Genomic DNA, 22,763 nt, shown 5'->3' on the forward strand with positions numbered 1-22,763 from the left:
CACTGCTATTTTTGCCAGATTCCACCTCCCAGAAATACACTATAGGGAGTGACCCACTAGTGGAAAAAGAGAGCTTTCCCTCCTCAGCGGCACACCCACATATCTGTTCCATTAATAACCAAACAAATCCAAAAGAGCAAATCTGTCGTGATATACTTAGGTTCCTCCATCTCTAAAATTGTAACGCCTTGAAGGTTACAACTAAACTGCCACAATATGCTTATTCACACCCACTGAATGCCAGCAAGTAAAGGGCTAATAAGAGGCACAAGAGAAGAACTGTGTTGAGACTTGGTGGGCAGCAAGGTTTATTGACTTAGCTACCTACCTGACTTTGGAATTCATTTCACAAGCAGCTGAAAACCGAAGCTGTCTGCTATGTCAACTTTCCAACCGTTCCTTGGCTCCAGGAACTACATTAATATTAAGAAGACATATTCCAGTTTTTCAGAACTGAGATGCTCAGAAGTTATTCACTGCATGTTGGAGGAGTAGCAAGCCAGCACAACTTTCAAAGTGTTTATGCTGCATACACAGATGGGTGATTACAGAATTTTTTTGGGGGGGGGAAGGATGGGAGCAATCATACAAACACTCTAAACCTACCCAGCCCAAAGACAAGTGTACAGAAAAGGGTGGGGGGCAGGCGGGCTGGAAGATGTTGGAAGCTATAGTCCAATGGAGTAACCTTTTCAAACTCTGGTCGCAGGACGCTTCCATCCTCTAGTTCTGCTGACTGTTCATTGCTTCTGTTGCAATTAACTGCAAATGGAACTAAAATGGAGGTCCCCACACAAATGGTGGTCACCCACACACTGTTTATGATCCAGCAAAGGCCTAGGCCAAAGTCTCACCTTAGCCCATGTAAGTAATATAATATCTACTCAAACACAAGCTTCATTCAGAAAGGATCACTTCTAATGGCAACAGAAAGCCCCTTGGTTGCCATTTCTGTCCCTTTTATTACATCCTAGTGATATGCTATCTTGGGAACAGAGATGAGTAGTCCCTGATTAGTCTACTAAATGGCTTCTTTGAATTGCCCTGGTGCCCATTATACACACAGCTCTTTTGCCATCTAAAATAAGCAAAGAGAAATCACAGTAAGAGAAAACAAGGCGCGGGGGGGGAGAGCCTCTCCCTCCCCTGGTATTTGATTCCCGTCTCCTTCCAGTTTCCTTCATCTTCTGAATTATTGCAACTAACACAACAAATGATGATATCCGGTATGATCAAAAGATCAAGACAGCATTTGAACAGGTCACCGGCCTCTTCCTCCTCCAGCACTCTAGATTTGTTTTCCACTGGCACCACAAGGACACCAAAGAGAAATGCTGCCAGCTTCCAAACACCAATTTACAGTCTGCTTCACTATGTCCTCCCTTTCTTACAGAGTGAAGGATGATCAACATGAGAGTAGATATTGCAAAGAGCACATCATTAGAAGCAGAAATGTCTGAACTGCCAAAAGCATTTGGCTCAATAAGAGCTTCTGAGTTTGCAAACCAGCTTTTCTGAAAGCGAACATGACCTTCATTTGCAAGTCTGCTTTGCCAGACACAAAGCTCTGACAAAATTACATCACAAGAACAGAAACAGGAATTCAGCTTCTAATGACACATGATCTCTCGCATGCAGTTTGGCCCTTGGTTGCCACCTTTGGGAGCTGACTTGAGCTGAGCTGAGCAGAGAGCAGGAAAGGGAATTCCCCACTGCCACCACTTTACAACTGGAGAAAGCAGGATCTCTTTCTCTCTTTTTATTACTTTGGGGTGCGCTTGGTGATCTGGCCATTCTGCAGCCTGGCCTTCCTGCTAACCACCTGCTCTTATGGCCTGCCAAGTACTCAACCACCTCTTGTGAGTGCATCTGACTGATAAATACATTTTGAGCATCAGTTCATTTGCAACCTGGGACCAGTTACGCTGTCAAACATGAGAAAAAGGAAAAACAGTTCATCCTTGTCAACAGGATGCTGTAGGGGAATTTTATGTTTCACACACAGAAATTCCAGCTCCAAAGAAGGGCAATTTTCATCTATAGCATGTTCCATGGAATGGGTGGAAAAGAAATTCAGATTTCCTCCTCATTTGCCAGTTTTCCCAGATGAAAAGAGAATACTCTTTTGACTGTTTAACAAAGGCTAATGCCTAGACCCAAAATGTAGATTAGGTGAAACCCTTTGTTACAGGCGTGTCAGCTATGATTGGGGGAGCTGTCATCAGTTTTGTCAACCTGGGGTTCAAAACTGACTATAGCTCCCCGAATCATAGCTGGTGGTCCCCCCCCCCCTCTCTCTCTCTCTCTCTCTCTCTCTCTCTCTCCGTGTGTGTGTATGTGTGTCCCAGGACTGAAAGAAAACAAAATGAAAAGACTAGAACTGAATTGCAAGCACATGATATATGGATAGCAAGCACCTGACTTGGTGAATCACATACCAAGTCGCGCAGGCCCACCATTATATCATCAAACTCTCATTTGAAGCTGAAATTGGTTTGGTGCTCACAACTTCAAATCTGAATTACCAAGCAGCACACTTAACAGTCTGCAGTTCTTCAGCAAAAATTCCAAAGGAATAACCATGTTAGTCTGTTGCACAGAAACCAAAAACTCTGGATGTCTCCTTGAAAACTAACAGATTTATTCTGCTGCCTCTTGCATTCCATGGCGTCTTGAACTCACTTGTACTACTTTTCCTTCACCCTATACCACTAGTTCCCAGCCATGGGTCCTCAAGAGGTTCTTGGATTGCAATTCCAAGAACTCATGGCCAGCACTGCTAGTGGTGAAGGCTTCTGAGAGTTTTAGTCCAAGAATATCTGCGGACCCAGCATTGGGAACCATTGCCCTATACACATGTGTACATCAATGTGCCTTTTAACTAAGGATAACATCCACGTTTCTAAGGGAGTTTAAGTGCTTTGCTTTTTTTAGGGATTTCTGTCTTGAAATTTGGGGACTGTAGCTGAAATTGAGATTTTTACATTCACTCAGTGGTGACATTCTAACCACCATCTGAAAACCACAGTTAAAATTATGCAGTCATAATCAAAACAGAAATTCTCAAATAATTAACCACATTTGCAGGCTTCCCATGTCTTTCTTTATTGTAACTTCCTAAAAATTAACAGCTTTCAAAAAGTAGCTTGGAATTTTTTTAAAAAAATGAAAGGGAGGAAGGGAGGGAGGACAGTAGGTTGTAACAAGTAGATTAAAAGTTCATGAAGCAAATAAAAATATATACAATAAATAGCTGCTTTCCAGGTTGTTTGTGTGCAAGGAAGAATTGTGCCCAGAAGACTAGTCAAGGAACTATACAGATGTTGGCTCCTACCTGCCCCTTTAACAGCACATATAGTTAACAACAACAACAACACTGCAGGGCTGAAAGAAACTTTATGAGTCCAGCCACTGTCAAGAAGGCACAGTGGGGAACTGAATTATGTTGGCATCAAGTCAGATCACAAGCTTCTTGTTAGCATTACTAGTTCTGAATTTAATTCTCCAAAGCTGGGGAAATACAACTCCGGGATCCTATACTGTTCGTGTATGAGAGAATGCCCCGGGGCATTGTGAATGACTATCATACAGGCCACCAGTACAAAAATTGCTTTCTTTTTCATTTGGTTTTATCTCTTCCTAAACCTGAGTACGAACTCTGCAATCTAGAACCCAGGTGGCTGTTGTCAATCCAGGCAGTCTGCCCATAAATGAGTGCTGCAACACTTCAGTATTGGTAAGAAAGACTTGCATGCTAAATCTCACACCTTTCCACTGCCAGGAGCAACCTGCAATTCTGAACATGGTGCAGGCATCTCACCAAACATAGGCTAGGACATCTGCGGCAAAAGCATCCAAATCATGAAGTTTTCTCCCAGTACTCTTAATGAGACAAAATCTACTAATACTGGGTAATAAGTTATCAAGATATTTCAAAAGGAAATCTCAGAGAAGAGGAACCTTGGAAGTCAACTCAGGAAAACCACAAATTTATCACACTGCAGTCTGGGGACATTGTACAACCCTAGCTAGCAGTCAGCAACAGGTTCATACTTCCACTCACAGAATCCGGCATGAAAATAATACGTGAATAAGCCTTTAGATCACTGCAAGGTGGATAAAAATCAATTATCTTTTTCAAAGCTATCAAATTGATTTAAACCATGATTTAAATGTTTTTTTAAAAAATCTGTTTTTAATTTAAATAGCCAAAAATTCAATTTCTGAAATTCAAATCATGATTTAAATCAAATCTACCCTGCACCACTGATTTTAAAGGAAAAGACCCTTTGAAGAGAAGAGGATAGAAAATCAGGCCCTATCCCAACAAAGGAGACAGCAACCAAGCACCACTGCCGTAGTCAAATCTATTTCTTATGCACAGTTGGCATCTGAGGTGGGTAGGGGCAGCTGTTACCCTTTGCAAGGGAAAAAAGATTTCGTCCTGGTCCAGTGTAAGATTTTGGGCACAGAGATAATACTGGGGCCTCAACAAGTGCAGTAGAGTGGTTGGTGTGTTGGACTGTGACTAGCAGGATAAAGGCTCAAATCCCAAACCAGCCATTAACCTTACCTTGGGAGTACTGTATAAATAAAATCACCTCTATGTAAATAAGCAATATATAATGATGAAATTGATATAATTAAACACACATTTATAAAATAGAAATGTAATATTGATTGGGTTTAAACATAACTAAAACACAGTATAAATACATAATAAGTATTTAAGCATTATAAGAGCAGCATTCTGCTTCACTGTAAAATATCTGGGGGAAGCACTCAATGGGGAAAGGTCTAGAAATTTTTCCCCCTCTATTGCAAAACTTTGGGGGAATCCTGACTACTACCCAACAGACCTCATAATGCCAATTTCTGGATAAGTCATAATAAACTTTTGTGTATTAGTTGTGTGAAGGGAACTAGTGTTGATAAGACTTGTTATTTGTTTACAAAATATGCTTGAAAAAGCCTTTCGAAACTTCTTAAAAACTGAGTGTGTGAACTGATGGTCACTTTTTCACCTATGTCCGTTTAAATACGAGCAGATCACCCTTTTAAAAATAAAATGATCTAACTTCTTAACTGCTTGAAATGTTGACATTTACTTATCAGCAGATATGAAGAAAAAGAAGCTTAAAAGAGAATTTTCAAATTATTCTAAATGTTTTATAATTGCTTAATGTTGTTTTATGGTTTGTAACCCACCCAATGTCTTTAAACACTGGGAGGAATATAAATTAACAGGCAGGTACTGTATATAAATAGGTGGGTAGGTAAGGTAGATAAGATACTAGTTGCCAGCTTTCCTTATTATTATGAAGTGATACATATTGCCTGTTCATTTAGCCCACCAAACAACATGAGCTCTGATGGGGCTTTTCAGATGAAGAGTCAATATTGACAAAGGGCAGGCAAAGCAAACAGAAGTGCAGAAGTTGTCAGTGCAAGTTCCCCAAGATGGCAAAGAAAGAACGGATAGGACATGTTGTCTCTGGTGTGCTGGGCTCATATATATGCTCTACAACCTTCCTGTTACTTCAGTTTTCTGCCCCAGCATGCAACTCTGACAGAATCAGGAGTGGCCGGAGGATCAACGTGCTATCAGCTTCTAAATGTGAAAGGAGTGCCTCATTTAGATTGGTTTCCATTGTACTAATCTGACATATAATGGCCTATACTCAGTTTTATTGACAGCTGGAATAGATGTACAGTATTTCTGCTAGGCATGACTAACAAGTACTGCTCTACAAGACTAAACTTGGATTTAGCCCAACACAATCATTATTTATTTCTTATATCCTTATTCATGACAGCAAACTTCCCCCTTTTTTCAGTAGTGGAAGATGGCAATGTGGCCAGACATGGTATTTGCTGGTCAGCCTATAGCCGAACAGTGTATGAAGTCAGTGTGTACCCCAATTCCAAACACACAGCATTGGCCCATTATGTGCCAACTCAAAATAACGGTCTGACCATCAGCAGTACCATTCTGCAAGAGATATACCGTATTTTTCGCTCCATAAGACACGCCTTTCCATAAGACGCACCAATTTTTTAGGAGAAGAAAACAGGGAAATATAATCTGTTTTCTTCACTCCATAAGACGCACAGACTTTCCACCCCCGTTTTGTGGGGGAAAAGTGTGTCTTATGGTGCGAAAAAAGCCAATTGGCAGAAGTTTAGGACAACGTTGGATGGAATTATATTGAAGATATGTCTGGTCCCAGAGGCCTATGAACAGTTCATTGCAGCACCGAAAAGATCATCCCAAATGTCCATACCCCCAAGGATGCAAAAACAAATTATCTCCCAGTCACCTGAATATGTAAATGTTTTTCACCATTTGAACGAAACCCTGTCAATGAAGAGACCATGTTGGGTTGGCAGCAATTAATTTCTTCAGTCTCAGAGACTGGAAAAGATAAATGAATAAAATTTATGGAAGAAATAAACACTTCAAGAAACAGTCAAAAGTTTTGGAGATTATTAAAGCAGCTTAAAAACAACCCAACTAAAGGCCCTACTCATGTAGACATTTCAGCTCACCAACTGAAGGAGTGGTCCCTACCGCCTTGAAAGAGGCAGTAATTTGGCCACTCCTTAAAAAGCCTAACCTGGACCCAAGGCTGGTGATTAACTACTGACCAGTGGCAAACCTCCCTTATTTGGACAAAGTGTTGGAGCGGGTTGTGGCCGGGCAATTCCAGGCACTGCCGGATGAAGCGGATTTTCTGGATCCATTTCAATCGGGTTTCAGGCCAGGTTTTGGTACGGAGATTGCCTTGGTCACAGTGTAAGATTACCTTTGCCAGGAGAGAGACAGGGGGAGCGTGACCCTGTTGATACTCCTGGACCTCTCAGCGGCTTTCGACACCATCGACCATGGTGTCCTTCTGAATACGCTGGCTGGGTTGGGAGTTGGAGGCACCGCTTTACGGTAGTTCCGCTCCTTCCCGACTGACTGTGTCCAGAGGGGGACAGCTGCTCTGTCCCATGGCATTTATGTCATGGGGTTCCTCAGAGCTCAATACTGTCCCCCATGCTGTTTAACATCTACATGAAACTGCTGGGAGAGGTCATCAGGAGGTTTGGGCTGCGGAGTCAGCAATATGCTGACGACACTCAGCTCTACCTCTCGTTTTCCACCAATCCAGTTGAGGCGGTTTTTGTGCTGAACACGTGTCTGGACCTGATAATGGACTGGATGAGGGTTAATAAATTGAAACTCAATCCAGACAAGATGGAAGTGGTGTTAGTGGGTGCTTCGCTGGACAGGCTGGAGGGCCATTTCCCTGCCCTGAATGGGGTTACACTCCCCCTAAGGGACAGAGTCCACAGCCTGGGGGTGCTCCTGGACCCCAGTCTAATTCTGGAAGGCCAGGTGGACTCGGTGGCCAGGGGCGCCTTCCTTCAGCTGCGGAAATTGTATCAGCTATAGCCCTACCTGGACGAGCGGAGTCTCATGACAGTTACACACGCATTGGTAACATCTCGTATAGATTATTGCAATGCGCTCTATGTGGGGCTGTCTTTGAAGACGGTCCGGTGACTGCAACTGGTCCAGAATCGAGCTACGCGGCTGGTGAGTGGTAGGGCCACTAGGGGACATATCAAGCAGATTCTGTTTAAGTTACATTGGTTACCAGTTGCTGCCCAAGCCCAATTCAAAATGCTTGTTTTGACATATAAAGCCCTAAACGGCTTGGGCCCTGGATACCTGAAGGACCGCCTCCTTCCATATGAGCCTACCCGGCAGTTAAGATCTAGCCAGGGGGCTCTCCTAGAATAGCTGTCCCTCAAGGAGGTAAGAGGGATGGCTTGTAGACAAAGGGCCTTTTTGGCAGCTGCCCCCAGACTATGGGACACCATCCTGAGGGAGATTTGTCTGGCGCTGACGCTGATGACATTTCGGTGCCAGGTCAAAACCATCCTGTTCCAGAAGGCTTTTAATTGAAATAATATCAACTTTTTAGAGTTTTTAGAGTTGATATTATTTTTTTTAGAGTTGATATTATTTTTAGAGTATCTATTTTTAGAGTATCTATTTTAATTGCATTATCTTTTTATTGTATTTTAATTGTTGTAAGCCACCCAGAGACCTTTGGGTAGAGTGGGCGGCATATAAGTTAAACAAACAAACAAACAAACAAACTGCTCATTAATGGCACATCTCTGAGCATTACCACAGGAAATAAAGTAGTGATTCCCAACCTTTTCTGAGTTGTGATTCTTTTTTATAATAGCTAAGTAGCCTGCGATAAAAAGGCATTTTTAATAGAATAAAGTCATCCATTCTTAGAAAATAGAGGCTTCTTTCTCCCTCCAAAGGGCCTGCTTTTCATAAATACAAATACACACTAAATTTAACATTGCACTTTGAAAGGTCAAAGGGGAAATTATTAAACAAGGACCACATCACACATCAGGCGACATGTGACACACACACACACCCCAACATTATAACAGAAGTAAGTAGTGGACAGGCTGGCTCATCCCAAAACAGACTGACTAGATGCGGGAAGAATTGTATAGCACAACTCCTACATTTAACACAGTACATGAAGGATGACTTTGAAAACCAGGAAGATCATGGAACTAGCCTTCGTTTATCTCTCAGTCACCTATGGCACTGTTTATTATCAATTGTTGCTCTGTGCCATCAAGTCAGAAATTATAGTGACTCTAATAGGCTTTTCAAGGTAAGTGGGGAATTCTGAACTCATGTTATTCTATCCTCTGCTCCAGTGGGTCCCAACCCTGGGTTACCAGATATTCTTGGACTGCAACTCCCAGAAACCCTGGCCAGCACAGCTAATGGTGAAGGCTTCTGGGAGCCCAGGATAACACCTGGGTTATCCAAGGTTGGGAACCACTGTTCTACTGATCCTCCTCATCAATTACTACTCCAAAACTTTATAATCTAATTAAGGATTGTAAGCTAAATAAAGCAATAGAAACCCCTTGCAAAACTGTAGATTTTCATCAGCTTTCAAGGACAATGCAGCCAATGAAGGAGACCATTTGAAAGAATAATCTGCTCCAAGACAGTGTAGTGGGGTTCCTATTTTGTTCAATATTTACATCAATGACTAACCACTTCCTCAAGGCACCCAACATTTCCTTTATGCTGATGATCACACACTTGCTCCTCAACAAAGCAGGTTTCAGAAAATCTTATAACAGATGCATTAGAAGAACTTGGTGGATATTATGGTAGAAATCAACTTAAACCCAACCTACCAAGACTCAAATATGTGCCATCGAGCCTAGAAACAGGCAGGCATCTTGAAAACTATCATATTCCTAGAAGGGCATCCAACTGAACTACTGTTTTCCTGCAAATACACAGGTAGCACTTTGGACTGTGTTTTGACCTATAAGAAACACTGGCAAAATACAAAGCAAAAAAGTATCTGCAAGGAACAATATCCTTCGAAAGCTACTGGAAACCAGTTGGAGCACACAACACTAAGAACTACAGCCTTGATCATATGCTGCTTTGTAAGCAAATACACCATCCCTGTGTGGTACAAATGCAAAACAGGCAGATGTTCAGTCCATGCAAAGCAGATAGACTCAACGAAAGCTGCAGAATCATTACTGGATGCTTGAAGCCAATCACTATTGTTAAAACCAATTACCTAGTATGTCATATCCTGATCTGAACAACTGATTCCCCTAGGAGTCTTATAAGATTTACAGACCTCCCAGGTAAAGAGAACAGATTCTATGATTCATCACAGTTGACATTATCTCAGTAAAGGGTTAATACCAGAATGAAACCAAATAATCACAAGCTGTTTATAAACTCATCTGGGTATCTAATTTTACTTGTCTTCATTGTTGCAATAATTCCAGTCAACTCCAGAACTTGTTAATTCTATGCAAATTCTATTTATACACATCACTTCTTAGTTCCATGCTTAAAAGTAGAAAATCCAAAAATTCTTAAGGACAGTCTTATAGTTATGAGGAAAAAAACTATAGGGACATATACTTAAATCCAAAAGTGATAGAGACGTGCACAGGGAAGCCACTGAAATCCACAAACACCAGCAGAGCTTCAACAAAAAAGAAAGTCTAAAACTCAACAACGCCTGGCTCCCAGCACTGAAAAATACAGCCTGCAAAAGGTCAACGACCTCTACCCATCCACAAGGGCCGGTGATCACTGCACACAAAAGACCAGCTAATGACACCCATCAATCACAGTGACAGATCATCTTTCCCCCTTATCACAACAATACACCAACAACAAAAAACACGCTGATCACCATAATCACCCAATCTCCTGAAAAAGACAAAAGCTGATCTCACAGCTATAAATACTCAACTATCCCACAAACTGCACCAGAGCACAGAGTTCTGACTCCTATCCTCCTAATGTTTTGCCAGCCACAGAGACTGGCAAAACATTAGGAAACCCTCAGAACCCGGCCAAACAGCCTGAAAAACCTACAACAACCATTGGATCCCGGCCGTGAAAGCCTTCAAGAATATATTCACCCATCTTTATCCATGTTATTCCCAAGATTATCTCCTGCCTGCTCCCAGTCCGTCTGCATCTTCCCACTTGTTTGTAAAAAGCAGGTGGCCATGGTTTTTAGGAGATACACTCTGGGAGATGATCTCTGGGAGATATCCTCACTCCCTCTGAAATGTTCCATAAACATGATAGAGGTCTCTATTTAAATACTTTTGACGTTTTAAGATAAGTCACAACATTGTGACTCAGAGCTTTAGCTCTCCCCTAGCTTCTAGTAGAGAAAATGTCCCTTTAATACCATGTTTGGACAGTACATCCTGAATGGCTGTTCCATGTTTTTACATTTAAAATGTTTCACTCATAACCACTACAGAATATTCTATGAGTTCATTCTCATTGTCACCACATTAAATCAAGAAACTATTTATTTACTTATTTTGAGGCTAAAGCCTTATAAAACGAACAGCACATTTGTTTTTCTTTTTTAATTGCTTATCAAGAAGCAATTACTTAACATTTATCTTTTTTTCCCTCCCTTTACAATGTTCTGTAAAAGCAGTCTTCTGTACAATATATGGTTATTCTCATTGTTCAGCACAGGCTGGCACATCTATTTTTTTATTAGCTTTTATTTTAAACAAACGTAACTCAAGCGGAAAAATAAATGGCACTCCATTATTTTTTGTCCACATAACATAAGCATCATTTGCTTTTTCACGAAACTCAATGAACTTGCTTATGCCACTATATTTTATTAGTTCTCCATCACAAAGAAAGAAAGAAGCCTGCTGTGTCCGTAGGACCGCACAACACTACTTGTGTCTTATAAAGGTGAGACGGATGAAGGTGGCCAAACGTGAGAGTATCATGCGGGCATCTTAAAAGGCACAAGACTCTTAGCAATTCTGACCTTTGTAACACCAGAAACAGAATCTTCTCTCTGCTCTTGACTCACAAAGGAGTATGTTCATCTGCAGCCTTGAACTTTGCTTTATGACACATCTTCCAGTCATGAAAGATAAGTAACTGTGATAGCAGTGCAAACTCTCTCTTTTTTGTTAACAGTGCATGTATTTCCAATATTTAACAGCATCAGTCTTGCTAATCATCACATATACATGGGCATGACATAATTAGAGGATCACTAAATTATTCCAAAGGGTGTTTGCCTTCTACAAATTGACATCTCATTTTAAAATATTGTTTGGTCAGTGATATTCCAGTGATATTCCTACTCCTTTCCTTTCAAGCTATACTGTATTCTTTCACTTTGTTGCACTAATTAGAAGGGAACAGTTCATTACCCATTGGCAGAACAGGTACTTTAAAACCTGATGGCTTAGAAAGAGAAATCTGTACCACACAGGCAGGTGCAGTTTCTATTCAGTTTTGTGGTAACTAGATAAAAATAACTAGCTATTTGCAGTGAATTTACAACAATGAAAGTGGTTAATGCCGTCTTGCAAAAATTTCATTTTGCGAAGCAAGTTTTCCCATAGGAATGCACTGAAATTTAATTAATGTGTTCCTATGGGGGGGGAAAGTCAGAAAAAAAGTCACTTACCCGGTAGTAAGACTGAGTAGATCGAGCCCCGCTCCTCCTTGGTAGCCTGGGAACAGCCTTGGTAGCCTGGGAACAGCCAGACTCTAGCCCCAAACAGCTGACCATCGGGAAGCAGCAGAGAAGTGGCAGCCATTTTGAGATGCGACCACATGGCTGCTGCCTCTCAAAATGGCTACTGTCTCTCCAAAATGGCTGCCACCTCTCTGATGCTTCCTGACTGTCACTGCAATATTGCAAGACGGCCCGTCTTGTGAGGCACCAAAAAACTCACAAGACTCGTTCGTCTTGCGATTTTTTTCGTCCCGCGAGGCGTTCATTTTGCGAGGCATCACTGTAATTGAAACTTAATGAGGGATTACTACACTCCTTGTACTATTCTGTGCAATTCTTCAAGTTACTTTTTAAATTGTGGGAATGGCCCTCAATAAAATAATGAATTAGATAATCAGATGGTTCCAAAAATGGCTTGTTCTATTGTCTGATACTGAGGTGCTGATACTGAGGTGATGAGAAGGTGGATGGAAATATTTTTCTGTCTCACAATTCATTGGCTCATAGCAGTGACGGTGAACCTTCTTGAGCCCGAGTGCCCAAACTGCAACACAAAACCAACCATGACCATCCCAAAGAGTCCACACTCCCCACTCCACCTCCAGCTGCAATCCGTAAAGGCACAGATGGCAGGAGCTGGGTGTTTCCATGCCTGTCGTCCGGGAGGGGTGTGTATGGGTGACGGCCACTGCTGTCTTGGCTCTCTCTCCCTTCCTAAGAGTTCTTCCTGAAATCTGTGATTGGAGGACAGATAAGTATTTCCCAATTGTGACTTACGACTTGTGTGCCCACAGGGAGGCCTCTGTGTGCCAGCTGTGGCACGCGTTCCGTAGGTTTGCCATCGCTTATAGCATTCCAGCTACTTTTCAGTAAAAAGAAAAGTAAAATAAAATTCTTCTAAAAATTGTAAGTATAAAGGTAACCAACAATAATGTAGGAGGAAGGTGGCTTAGAACCATTATTGTAACTAACTACTTTTTTACAACAACATTCCAAACTCTGTTTTCTACTGTTTTCCTACTAGGACAAAAAGCTGACTTAATGGAAGCAAAAGGTGCCTAAGTTTTGGGTTTTTCTATGGGTTAAGATTTTCTCTAAGCCACTTCTTCCTAATACACCTAAACAAACTTTGCACCTTGGGCTACCAGGAAGATCCATAGCATCGCCTATCCATAGCATAGCCTGGGTAAAGAGGCTCTAAGAACATTCTCATTGTTCAGTGTGCTCAGATCCATCTCCACACCAAGAGACATGGACACACACACATGCACTGTAGTTTGAGAAATGGGAACTGGAGGCAAAAATAAGAAGATCAGGACATGGACTTACCCAGTCCTGTGTTGAGGCCAGAGCAACTGCTGGTGGCTGCCGGGGGGGGGGGGAGATGGTCACCGTCACATGGCGAGCGGCAAAGGAGCCTGGGATGGCCTGCGCCAGCCTGATGATACCACCCCCTATGGGGATTGGGCCAGCCCAGGGCAAAGGGTGTGAGGCTGCTTGCCAGCAGACCTGAGGAACAGGGTTTTCAGTCCGCCAGCACAGTTTAAAAGAAAGGCAAGCCGAGGCTTGGAGTTTGAATCTGCTACTATGAAAGCAAGCCTCCAGTTAATTCATGATTGCTATCCCAATATTCTTTGACCAAACTCCGGAAGGCAGTGGAAGACAGGAGGGCCTGGCGTGCTCTGTTCCATGGGGTCACGAAGAGTCGGACACGACTTAACGACTAAACAACAACATCCCAATAGTCACATCATGTGGTCAGAGTTACTGGAAAGGCGGGTTTGGCACGGAGCTCGCGACCCCAAGCGTTTGGACGTTGCCCAACAAAAAGTGACCAGGGCAACCGGTCATTTGGTAACAATTTGGGAAGGTACCTGGATCAAGCATGTGAACATTTCTTATAAGATACAGGCCTTGTATTGGCAGGACGGAGTTCATTTATCAGACATGCGGCACGAGGGGTGGCTAAGGGACGTGACAGAGGCCACTGGAAATTGGTTACAGCTGCAGTTGTCTGGTGGGAGATTAGTGGGGGCTCATCTCTAGTGGCATTTTCAGGCATTGGGAAGGATCCAACCAGTTGCTGGACAGCAGGCGGCGACCTGCATGTTCATGTGGGTGAGAAATCTCCATGTGGGAACCTGGGTGGGGGACCTGGATCTGCCCCACCTCGGCGGGGGGATTTTCCCCCACCCTAGGACACAGGGGAGACATGGAGTGGCTTACGTCTACCCAAGGGAACTGCCAAGGGAACTGCCAACCCAGAGGGCTCTCAAGGAGACAGCGGATGGCATCGAGAGGCATTCAGGTCCCCCGATAAGGTAGATCCAACCCAATGCTTGGCCAGGACGCCTGCTGCTGTGATCAATAAAGTTGTGGCCTCTTTTCTCCAATTATGTTGTGTGTGTCAGTTAATTCAGTTATTTAAGGACCAGCCAGCTTAGCAGTAGGCCATCAACTGGACAATGCAATAAAGGTTTTTTTCTCTATTTCCACCTACTGCATTCTGCTTGGGTAGGAAAGAAAAATCACATTCTACTTAGGAAAAAGCACAAAGAGTCGGACATAACTCAACAACTAAACAACAACAAAAGGAGAGTCTTCAAGGTATGTTTCATATTTAAAGAGTGTTTTTACCACTCCCAGTCCTCAGTGTGTTTTCATGGCTGAGTACAGGATTTGAACCAAAATCTCTTGAGCCCTACTCCACCATTCTATCCTCATACCACATGGGCTCTTGTTAAACATGGAAAATTTGTGGTATGCAAAATTGGTAGGAGGATAGCACATTACATTTGCCAGAGGGAACTGGAACTGGGAGCGGGTGAATTTTTTCTAATTGTCATGAGAACCTAGCGTTCCATCTATATCACTTTTGCATGCCAACTAAGATAAACATACTGCTGGTGAGTAAAATGGCTCTAAGTAATATCAGATGGGTGGATTTCACTGCTATTTTGGAGTAATGGGAGAAGTGAGGAAAATTGCAAGAAGACCTAGTGTGCTTTATGTGTTTCTTCTAATACTGCTTCTACTAGCCTCGTGGCGCAGTGGTTAAAACGCTGTACTGCAGCTAAAAACTGTGCTCACGACCTGGGGTTCAAATCCCAGGTAGCCGGCTCAAGGTTGACTCAGCCTTCCATCCTTCCAAGGTCGGTAAAATGAGTACCCAGCTTGCTGGGGGGCAATGTGTAGCCTGTATAATTAAAATTGTAAACCGCCCGGAGAGTGCTTGTAGCGCTATGGGGCGGTATATAAGTCCAATAAATAAATAAATAAATAAATAAATAAATAAATAAATAAATAAATAAATAAATAAATAAATAAATACTACTACTGCCACTAGGCCAGCCCACCAAAGGAAGGCCTCACTCTGCCTTGGACTCTTTTAAACATGTCACTATTCCTGGCAACTGAACAAGACATATCCGCTCACTTGCCTTTTTCCTATGCAAGTCCCAAGCATTTAAGGGAAAGTACTTAGTCAACTTTGATCCATTCCTACATTATTTCTCTAGGCACCTGACTTCTCAACTTCCACTGAGAAAACAGAAGGGAGTCACTGATAAAACATTCTGACTCATACAGATTGTGGTTTTAAAATTGCATTACAAATTGACTGTAGTAGGAACTGGTTCCCTAAACTCAGCTATTAGGGTTGAAATGCTCCAAATCCTGCTTACAATCTCATGACTATCACTTCAGAATTGCTAGATTGCAAGCAATATTGCTGGCAGGAAATCCTATCTAGACATTTCAGTGCTGCTGCTGTTTGCTATTCTAAATGTTAACTTGCCGAGGGTGTAGAAAAGAAAAAAGTAACATTCTGAAACTGTATTTTGTTCAATTCACAGGCAACCCAAATGCAACTCTCTGCCCTGTTTCTCATATCCTGTGAAATCTGGCACCTTTGATCGTTGAGATTTTATCATTTTCCTGAACTGAAAAGCTTGCAGGGTGGGGTGAAGGGTGGGAAAATGAACCAGAGAAGCACCCTCCTGCAAGCAGCCTGCCCACTCGCCCATGGTCCCATGTTTGCAATAAATGCAATTAAAGGTATAATTCCAAAGTGTTACCCGTAGGCAGGTGGTTTAATCCAGAAGATTTAGACAACAAAGGATGGGAAAAAACAAGATTTAAAATCTGAGTTACATTATCACGAAATGGGATGTGAAATCACTGACTGAATGGTTTCTTCCCTGGAATTCACACATGGGATTGCAATGTATGCATCAACATAAAATTGAGAACATGAGGCCTACATTCAGTCCCCAAGGAGGGAAAAAGGGAAATTGACTGAATCCTGAAACTGAACACCCCAGTACCTCGTGGGTTAAACAAAGAAACAGACTTTCTCCCTTTATTATGATAACACTGCTGGTTATCTCCCTGCCTTCATCTTTAGGTACAGCTGTGTACAAATGCCTCCTTTCTCAGTGTCTGCACTTTCAAACACTTTCAATCAGTTTTGGAGCTGGTATAGACCAAAGAAAGGTGCAGAGGTCATAAAGAAGCTCAGTATATGCATTATATTCTGTCTAGTATACTTTATCATGCCTAATGTGCTTAGTATAAATGTATGCATTTATGTAAAGTGAGAGTCCCAAGCCGAGTATATTTTTGTTTCAAAAGAAAATGTGAATGATTCAATATCTAGCATGTGGTTTTGTGTTGTGCTTAGCTCCTGAAGGCTTCGCCGAAACACGTTGAGCCAGAGCTTTTTAACGACCCATTTAAAGAATACAGAATAAAGAACCTGATTCTATTTTCTACATCCTGAGACTTCATCTCTCATTTATAATCTGGACTTCTGTGGATGTCCCAGTTCCTTTTTTGTTATTGTTATACCCTGAAATACCCCATCCCATACAGGAAGCATCCAGCCTGCATTTTCCAGTATTTCTAAATACATTTTACTCTTCCCCGGGGGCAGGGGGCTGCTGTGCTCACTTTCTCCTACTGGCTTCCTTCACCTCTCAAAAGCAAAATTGTTATCACTTTAGCACAGCAAAAACAGTTGGTAATCTTACTCAGAATTTATGAGAGATGCTTTGGTCTTCTCTTACAAGAATGCCGTATTACCCTTCTGCCTCTCCTTCTATCCAGCATTGCATCTCTGTAGAATACTGGATAGAAGTCTCCTCCTCATTCAGCAATCTTCAGCAGTGACACTGAGATAGTGCTTTACATTTGGTCTCCATCGCAGTAATATTTTCCAGTCACTTATCCGGGTAGTGAGAAGGTTGAAGTCTCTCTCCCCAGCAATTTACTAGCAGAATCAAAATGCAGAAGTAATGTAGGTGTGTTGCATGCATACATGTGATGTGTGTGCACTCTGAGGTCACCCTGAGGTTTTTATATAACCCACGAAGCCATTCAACAAATGATCTTTTTTCCATGCTACATTTGCCAGTTCAAAACCCATAGACACTCTGATTGATGAACAGTGTTAATTACTGAAGCAAAAGATCACCACAGAAATCCCTTTTGTTGGACTGCAAATTTCAGTAGTGCACAAAACCCTAAGAAGGGCTTCTTAGGGGAAGATCATACCACCTTGATAAGGTGCTATGGAAACAGGCAGTATTTAAAATAACATTTTTCTAGAGAGACAAAATTTCTGACATTTTGAAACCATGCAAAACAAACATTTCCCGTGAAATTGTTAAAAGGGGGGGGGGGGGGAAGCTTGCAGAAAAACACATGCAATACTTATTTTCATAACAAACCTAAACTTACTTTAATGTTTTAGCACCACAATATAGTTAGCATATGGTAAACTGTAAGAATGGTACAATTTGCATGTTTATGAAATGTAAACATCTAAAAGCCTTAGCTTTATACAACCAAACCTGTGAATATACCTTATACAAAAGAGAATTACAAAATACAGCACCCCATGGGTTGCAAGGCATACGCAACGAAACCCCCGCATAGGCACCTCTCATGAAAAGGACAGAATCTCCATGGTGCAGACAGAAACGTATTTTGCATGTCAGGTCTTGCATGGCCAGAATATGCATGTCAGGTCTTGCATGGCCAGTCTACAGCATGCTCAGGAATCTTTGTTCTGTGGTTCTGCAGACTGTCGTATACAAATCTTCACATTTCAGAGTTCCTGGAATTTTGAGTGAGTCCCGTGTTCCACACACTTCAAAAAAGAAAATAATGTGTTTCTAGGTTTCCCAGTGGCAAGAAATGTAAAGGCTTAGGGGTGGGGGACAGAAAAGAACTAGAGAAAAGCTAACTTTCTTCTGGCTTTTTCCAAGGACATGTTTTTAGGGGGAAGCCAGGGGAGGGTGGGACGTTCAGTTTCTTCCAGTTTTATTCCCTGGACCTGCGCTTCTTTACATTTACCCCAAGCCCTTCAGAGATTTAAACCAGCACTTTGCCTGGAAATGTCCCAGAAGCCAGTGTAGATGCCTTACGTCTAGATCTGTTTCATGCATGAACAAAATTCGACAGTCACTAAATTGGTGGCTGTATTTTGAACAGATATTTCTAAAGCACTTTCAGAAGTGGTCTGCAGTGCACAAACCACATTATCAGGGCACGGATAAGAGGCGCACAGACTGCGCTGGGAGGAAATGCAGCCCTTGGAAGGTCTGGTGTCCTTCCCAACCCTTCCCAAGCTTCTCCCACATGGTGAAATCCCCAATACAGTATGTCCTACCACTGATTTGAAATAGCAGGACCTCTTTTTTGGATCTTAGTGATACTTCAAGGAGTCAGTGAAGTTCCAGGTGGGAGTCCCGGACAAGCTGCTTCCTGCACATGTCCACTGAGACATCTTCATCCCTACGCAAAGACAGAGGAGGGGAAGCAAACCTCTCTGTTCTCAACAAGGATTTGCAAGAGTCAGATGGGAGTGCTCTGCATCTCCCTTCCTTCTCCCACACAGGGAAGCCTCAAGCAGCAAAAACAATACAGTGGTGCCTCGCTTGGTGATGTTAATTCGTTCCAGCGAAATTGCTGTAGAGCGAAAACGTCGTCAAATGAAATTTTGAAAACCAATTGAAACGCATTGAAAACCGTTCAATGCGTTCCAATGGGCTGAACACCTGCTCGTTCAGCGAAGATCCTCCATACGGCGGCCATTTTCTGGTGCCTGTTAAGTGAAAAAGCCTTCCTAAAAACAGCAGGGGGGCATTTTCTTCAGCCGGCGGCCATTTTGAAACCCAACGATCAGCTGTTTGCTGATCGTCGTAAAGCAAAAAACTGTTACCAAAGCAGGGAACCGATCATCGCAAAGCGGAAAAACCCCATTTAAACCATCGTTTTGCGATGGCAAAAACCTAATCGTACAGTGATTTCCTCGTTAAGCGAGGCACCACTGTACTTTGTTTCCTGCCAGGAACCTCATGAAGCCATGGAAGGATGCATAACAAGAATTTATGCAGGCTACACATTGCCCACCATCATTAGCCAGCTGGGTACTCAGTTTACCAACTTTGGGAGGATGGAAGGTTGACTCAGCCTCTGGCTGGTTACCTGATCCCAGGATCAAACTCAGGTCATGAGCAGAGTCTTCACTGCAGTATTGCAGTTTAACTAATGTACCACAAGGTTCCCTACAAATGAAGGTACAAATTAATCTGGATCCAGTCCACATTTACGATTCTGTATGTATGTTTGCAGACTCGATTCAGTGGACAATAGTCCTCACACTGTATATTCTTCCACAAATTATATTTAAAGGTTTTAGGAGCAGTTTGGAATAACTGTACTTAGTACAGCATACTAATATATGGCTGTTTCATTTTAGCTGGACTCCTGACTTCAACATCTGGTGGCAAATTCTTTAAAATGCATACAAGTGCATTAAAATTAAACTTCTTGAGACACAGAAGTTTCATTATTCAGTTTTCTGGATGCCTTGTTGCACTATGGTGGTTGGTTTTCTTGTTTATACTTGCAGGTTTTTGTACTATTATTGGCAATGAAAAACAAACTTAAAATAAAAGTGTGTGAAATTGATATTATTGACATTTTATAAAATATTAACTAGTATTCTAACAACCAGAGGGATGTCATTTTGTCCTCTTGTTCTTTTGGAAGTTTTATTGCTCCTATTTAAAAAAATCATTACCAGAAACCAGATTGCTTTCAGTACAGTTTCCTGATTTCCTTTCGATAAGAAATTAGAAAATACAATTTCTGTCAAAATCAAAGCCATTTTAAAAACAGCAAGGAACGTACATCAGAAAACAATTAACGAGTGACTCATAGGACCCTGGCAAGTTATGAAGCTGTATGAAATTCTTTAAACTGGAGGAGAATTACATTACTGTACCTAATAGCAAAACCATGCATCTTATTTTAAAAGTGGAAACTCCCTTATTGAACAAATAAGACTGTTCATTCAAGGTAGCAGTCTAAATAGAGGCCTTGTATCCACTACAGTTACTACAAGCCTGGTTTTCTTTTTGACCTAATGATGTTACTGAAGTTACCCTTTTTAACTTTCAGACACGGATTCCCTGTAATTACTTTTAGACTAAAAATACATGCCCCAAAGTTCTACAAATCCCTCAACACAAATATACTTCTGGGGTAGAATGAGATACATAATGTTTTGAAATACAGTATAGAACAAAAATGTCTTGTGTCCTGACATTTACAGGATTTGCTTCTAAAGCTTTTGGTGATGTAGACTATTTTAAAAGGGATTTAGACCAAAACTCAGAAATATTACTGCTTTGGCCATGTTGGGGGGGGGGATTCTAGGAACTGTAGTCACAAAAAGACACTTTCTCAAGCTCTGGATTAGACATATTCATAGGGAAAGGCTACTAAATGGTCCTTGGTCAAGATATGGTATTTGCAGGAACAAAAGCAGCACACATCTACCTTTCAAGCGGGGGAGTTAAGTTGGCCACAGCAGGACATAGGCTACTGATCAGGCTAGGTTTCTAGACTGATTCTAAGAATTTTTATTCATTTTGCAGCTTTTTGCAGGAAATATTAAAGACACATTAGCCAGAATCCTATAGAAGGAAACAAGGAATGTAAAGGCAACTGTGTACTGTATATGGCCTTCCCCTCTGAGCTGCTATCCATCACAACATTGGACATGTGGCCAGGAGTGCACATGAGTGACCAGTAGACAAAAACAAAGATAAGGCCATGTGGCCCCCCAAATTACACAAATATAAGGGTGGCTGGCACCTTATATTGTAATGGGTTTGAAAGAAATGGAACACGTTATATAGAAAGAAATGCAATGAACGGCAAAGCAAACAGGTAGAATTATTTATGCGAGACGCAAATGCAAGATTCTGGCTATTACCCAAATTTTCTTATTACCTGTACTATCTTTCCTTAAAAGAAAAGGAATTATGACAGGTTGAAAAGGTTAATAATATTTTCTCTGTATTTTTAAAATTCAGAACTAAAATGCATAATGTACATCATGCTCTTAGATCACACACATTCAATTCCCTCTTGCATATTTCACCATTGTCTTCAAATCAGGCAGTTTGTAGGCCCTGGCCTGGGGCACAGGTCCAGTGGCTGCACCATGGTTTGGTTGTTATGTATTATCCAAGCCCGTGTATGCCTCTGAACATTTTCCAGAATACAAAGGTGAATCTTCCTCTGCAGATGAAATAATGTAGGAAATATTTCCTGTAGGTGTAAAGTTTGAAAAATATCTAGCATATTGATTATGTATTTCTGCATCCTCAAGGCCTGGTCTCCTGTTTAGAAAGCGGTTGGGCAATGTGGAGTCTTTTGACATACAAAGACAGAATGTTCCATGTGGAATTTGGCACCACCACAAGAGTTTCATCATACTACAGAACATCTATTCCAATTTAGTTGGAAAATTTCACACAATTGAAAGAGATGTTCATATTGAAGTTCAGAATACATCTTTTACAACTTTTGAAAACTCCCCACACACACACTTTTTTCCTTCTTGCAGAACAAACTCATGCACAAATTTCCAAAACATCTCAACTGAAATTTGTTAGGCAGAAATCACATAACTATAATTTCAAAAGCTGATTCTAGACCAGTGATTCCCATGGAACCAGTTGTTCCATTCTTTAAAAGGACATGGGGCATAACTGGGGGTGATATACTAGTAACATACAGTACTTAGCTGGGTGTGAAATTAGGATCTGTGGGAACATCCACTCCCACAATCTTTCTCTACAAATGACTGAGTTTAGCCCTAGATGACATTATCACTACACTGATAGTTTTGTGCTAGATTCAGCTAGAACATCTCTGCATTGGGGAAAAAAGAGATAAAAATCAATATGAAATAGAAACAACTGTGATGAACTACAGCAGACTACAGTACTATGTTTCTGCAACATGTATGTACGTTTGTACATGATTGAGAACTTTTAAAAAACTGTCCCTTTTCCCTAATCCCCTGCAACACTTTCAGCAGCCTACCAACTTTATAATGAATCATAAAAGGAGAGCTGGAGATCAGAAGAGGGCCGGATCAAAGAAAAGGGGCTATGGATTGTGGTGCAGATTGGACCATATCAGATTGAAAGGCTAGTGTGGACACGGACACCAAAATAATCCATGGTCTCTCTGTCATCACTTAACCCAAACAGAAACATAAAAAAGATCAAGCCACCAACGTAATCACAACCAAACCCTGGGATGCAGGAAGTTAGAGAAGTGTGTTCACAGGCA

General features: G+C 41.7%; 1 protein-coding gene across 4 annotated transcripts in view; it reads right to left on the reverse strand.

Annotated features, from left to right (window-relative positions):
• The window catches only part of ANXA11 (annexin A11), a 51,596-nt gene that overhangs the window by 25,177 nt on the left and 3,656 nt on the right, over positions 1-22,763 (reverse strand). The window contains exon 2 of one of the 4 annotated variants that reach the window (XM_078391047.1): positions 21,562-21,701. The exons of 2 other annotated variants lie outside the window; for them this stretch is intronic. Coding sequence is in view for 1 of the 2 variants with exons in the window: in XM_020802516.3 (XP_020658175.3) it covers positions 6,321-6,346 (26 nt within the window). In the remaining variant the exon portion in view is untranslated. Of the gene's footprint in view, positions 1-6,320; positions 6,362-21,561; positions 21,702-22,763 lie in introns of those variants that run through there. One more of the 4 variants, XM_020802516.3, reaches the window with a different exon arrangement.

This window comes from Pogona vitticeps, chromosome 3, assembly GCF_051106095.1.
Source record: "Pogona vitticeps strain Pit_001003342236 chromosome 3, PviZW2.1, whole genome shotgun sequence".
In the NCBI taxonomy this organism is placed as follows: Eukaryota; Metazoa; Chordata; class Lepidosauria; order Squamata; family Agamidae; genus Pogona; species Pogona vitticeps.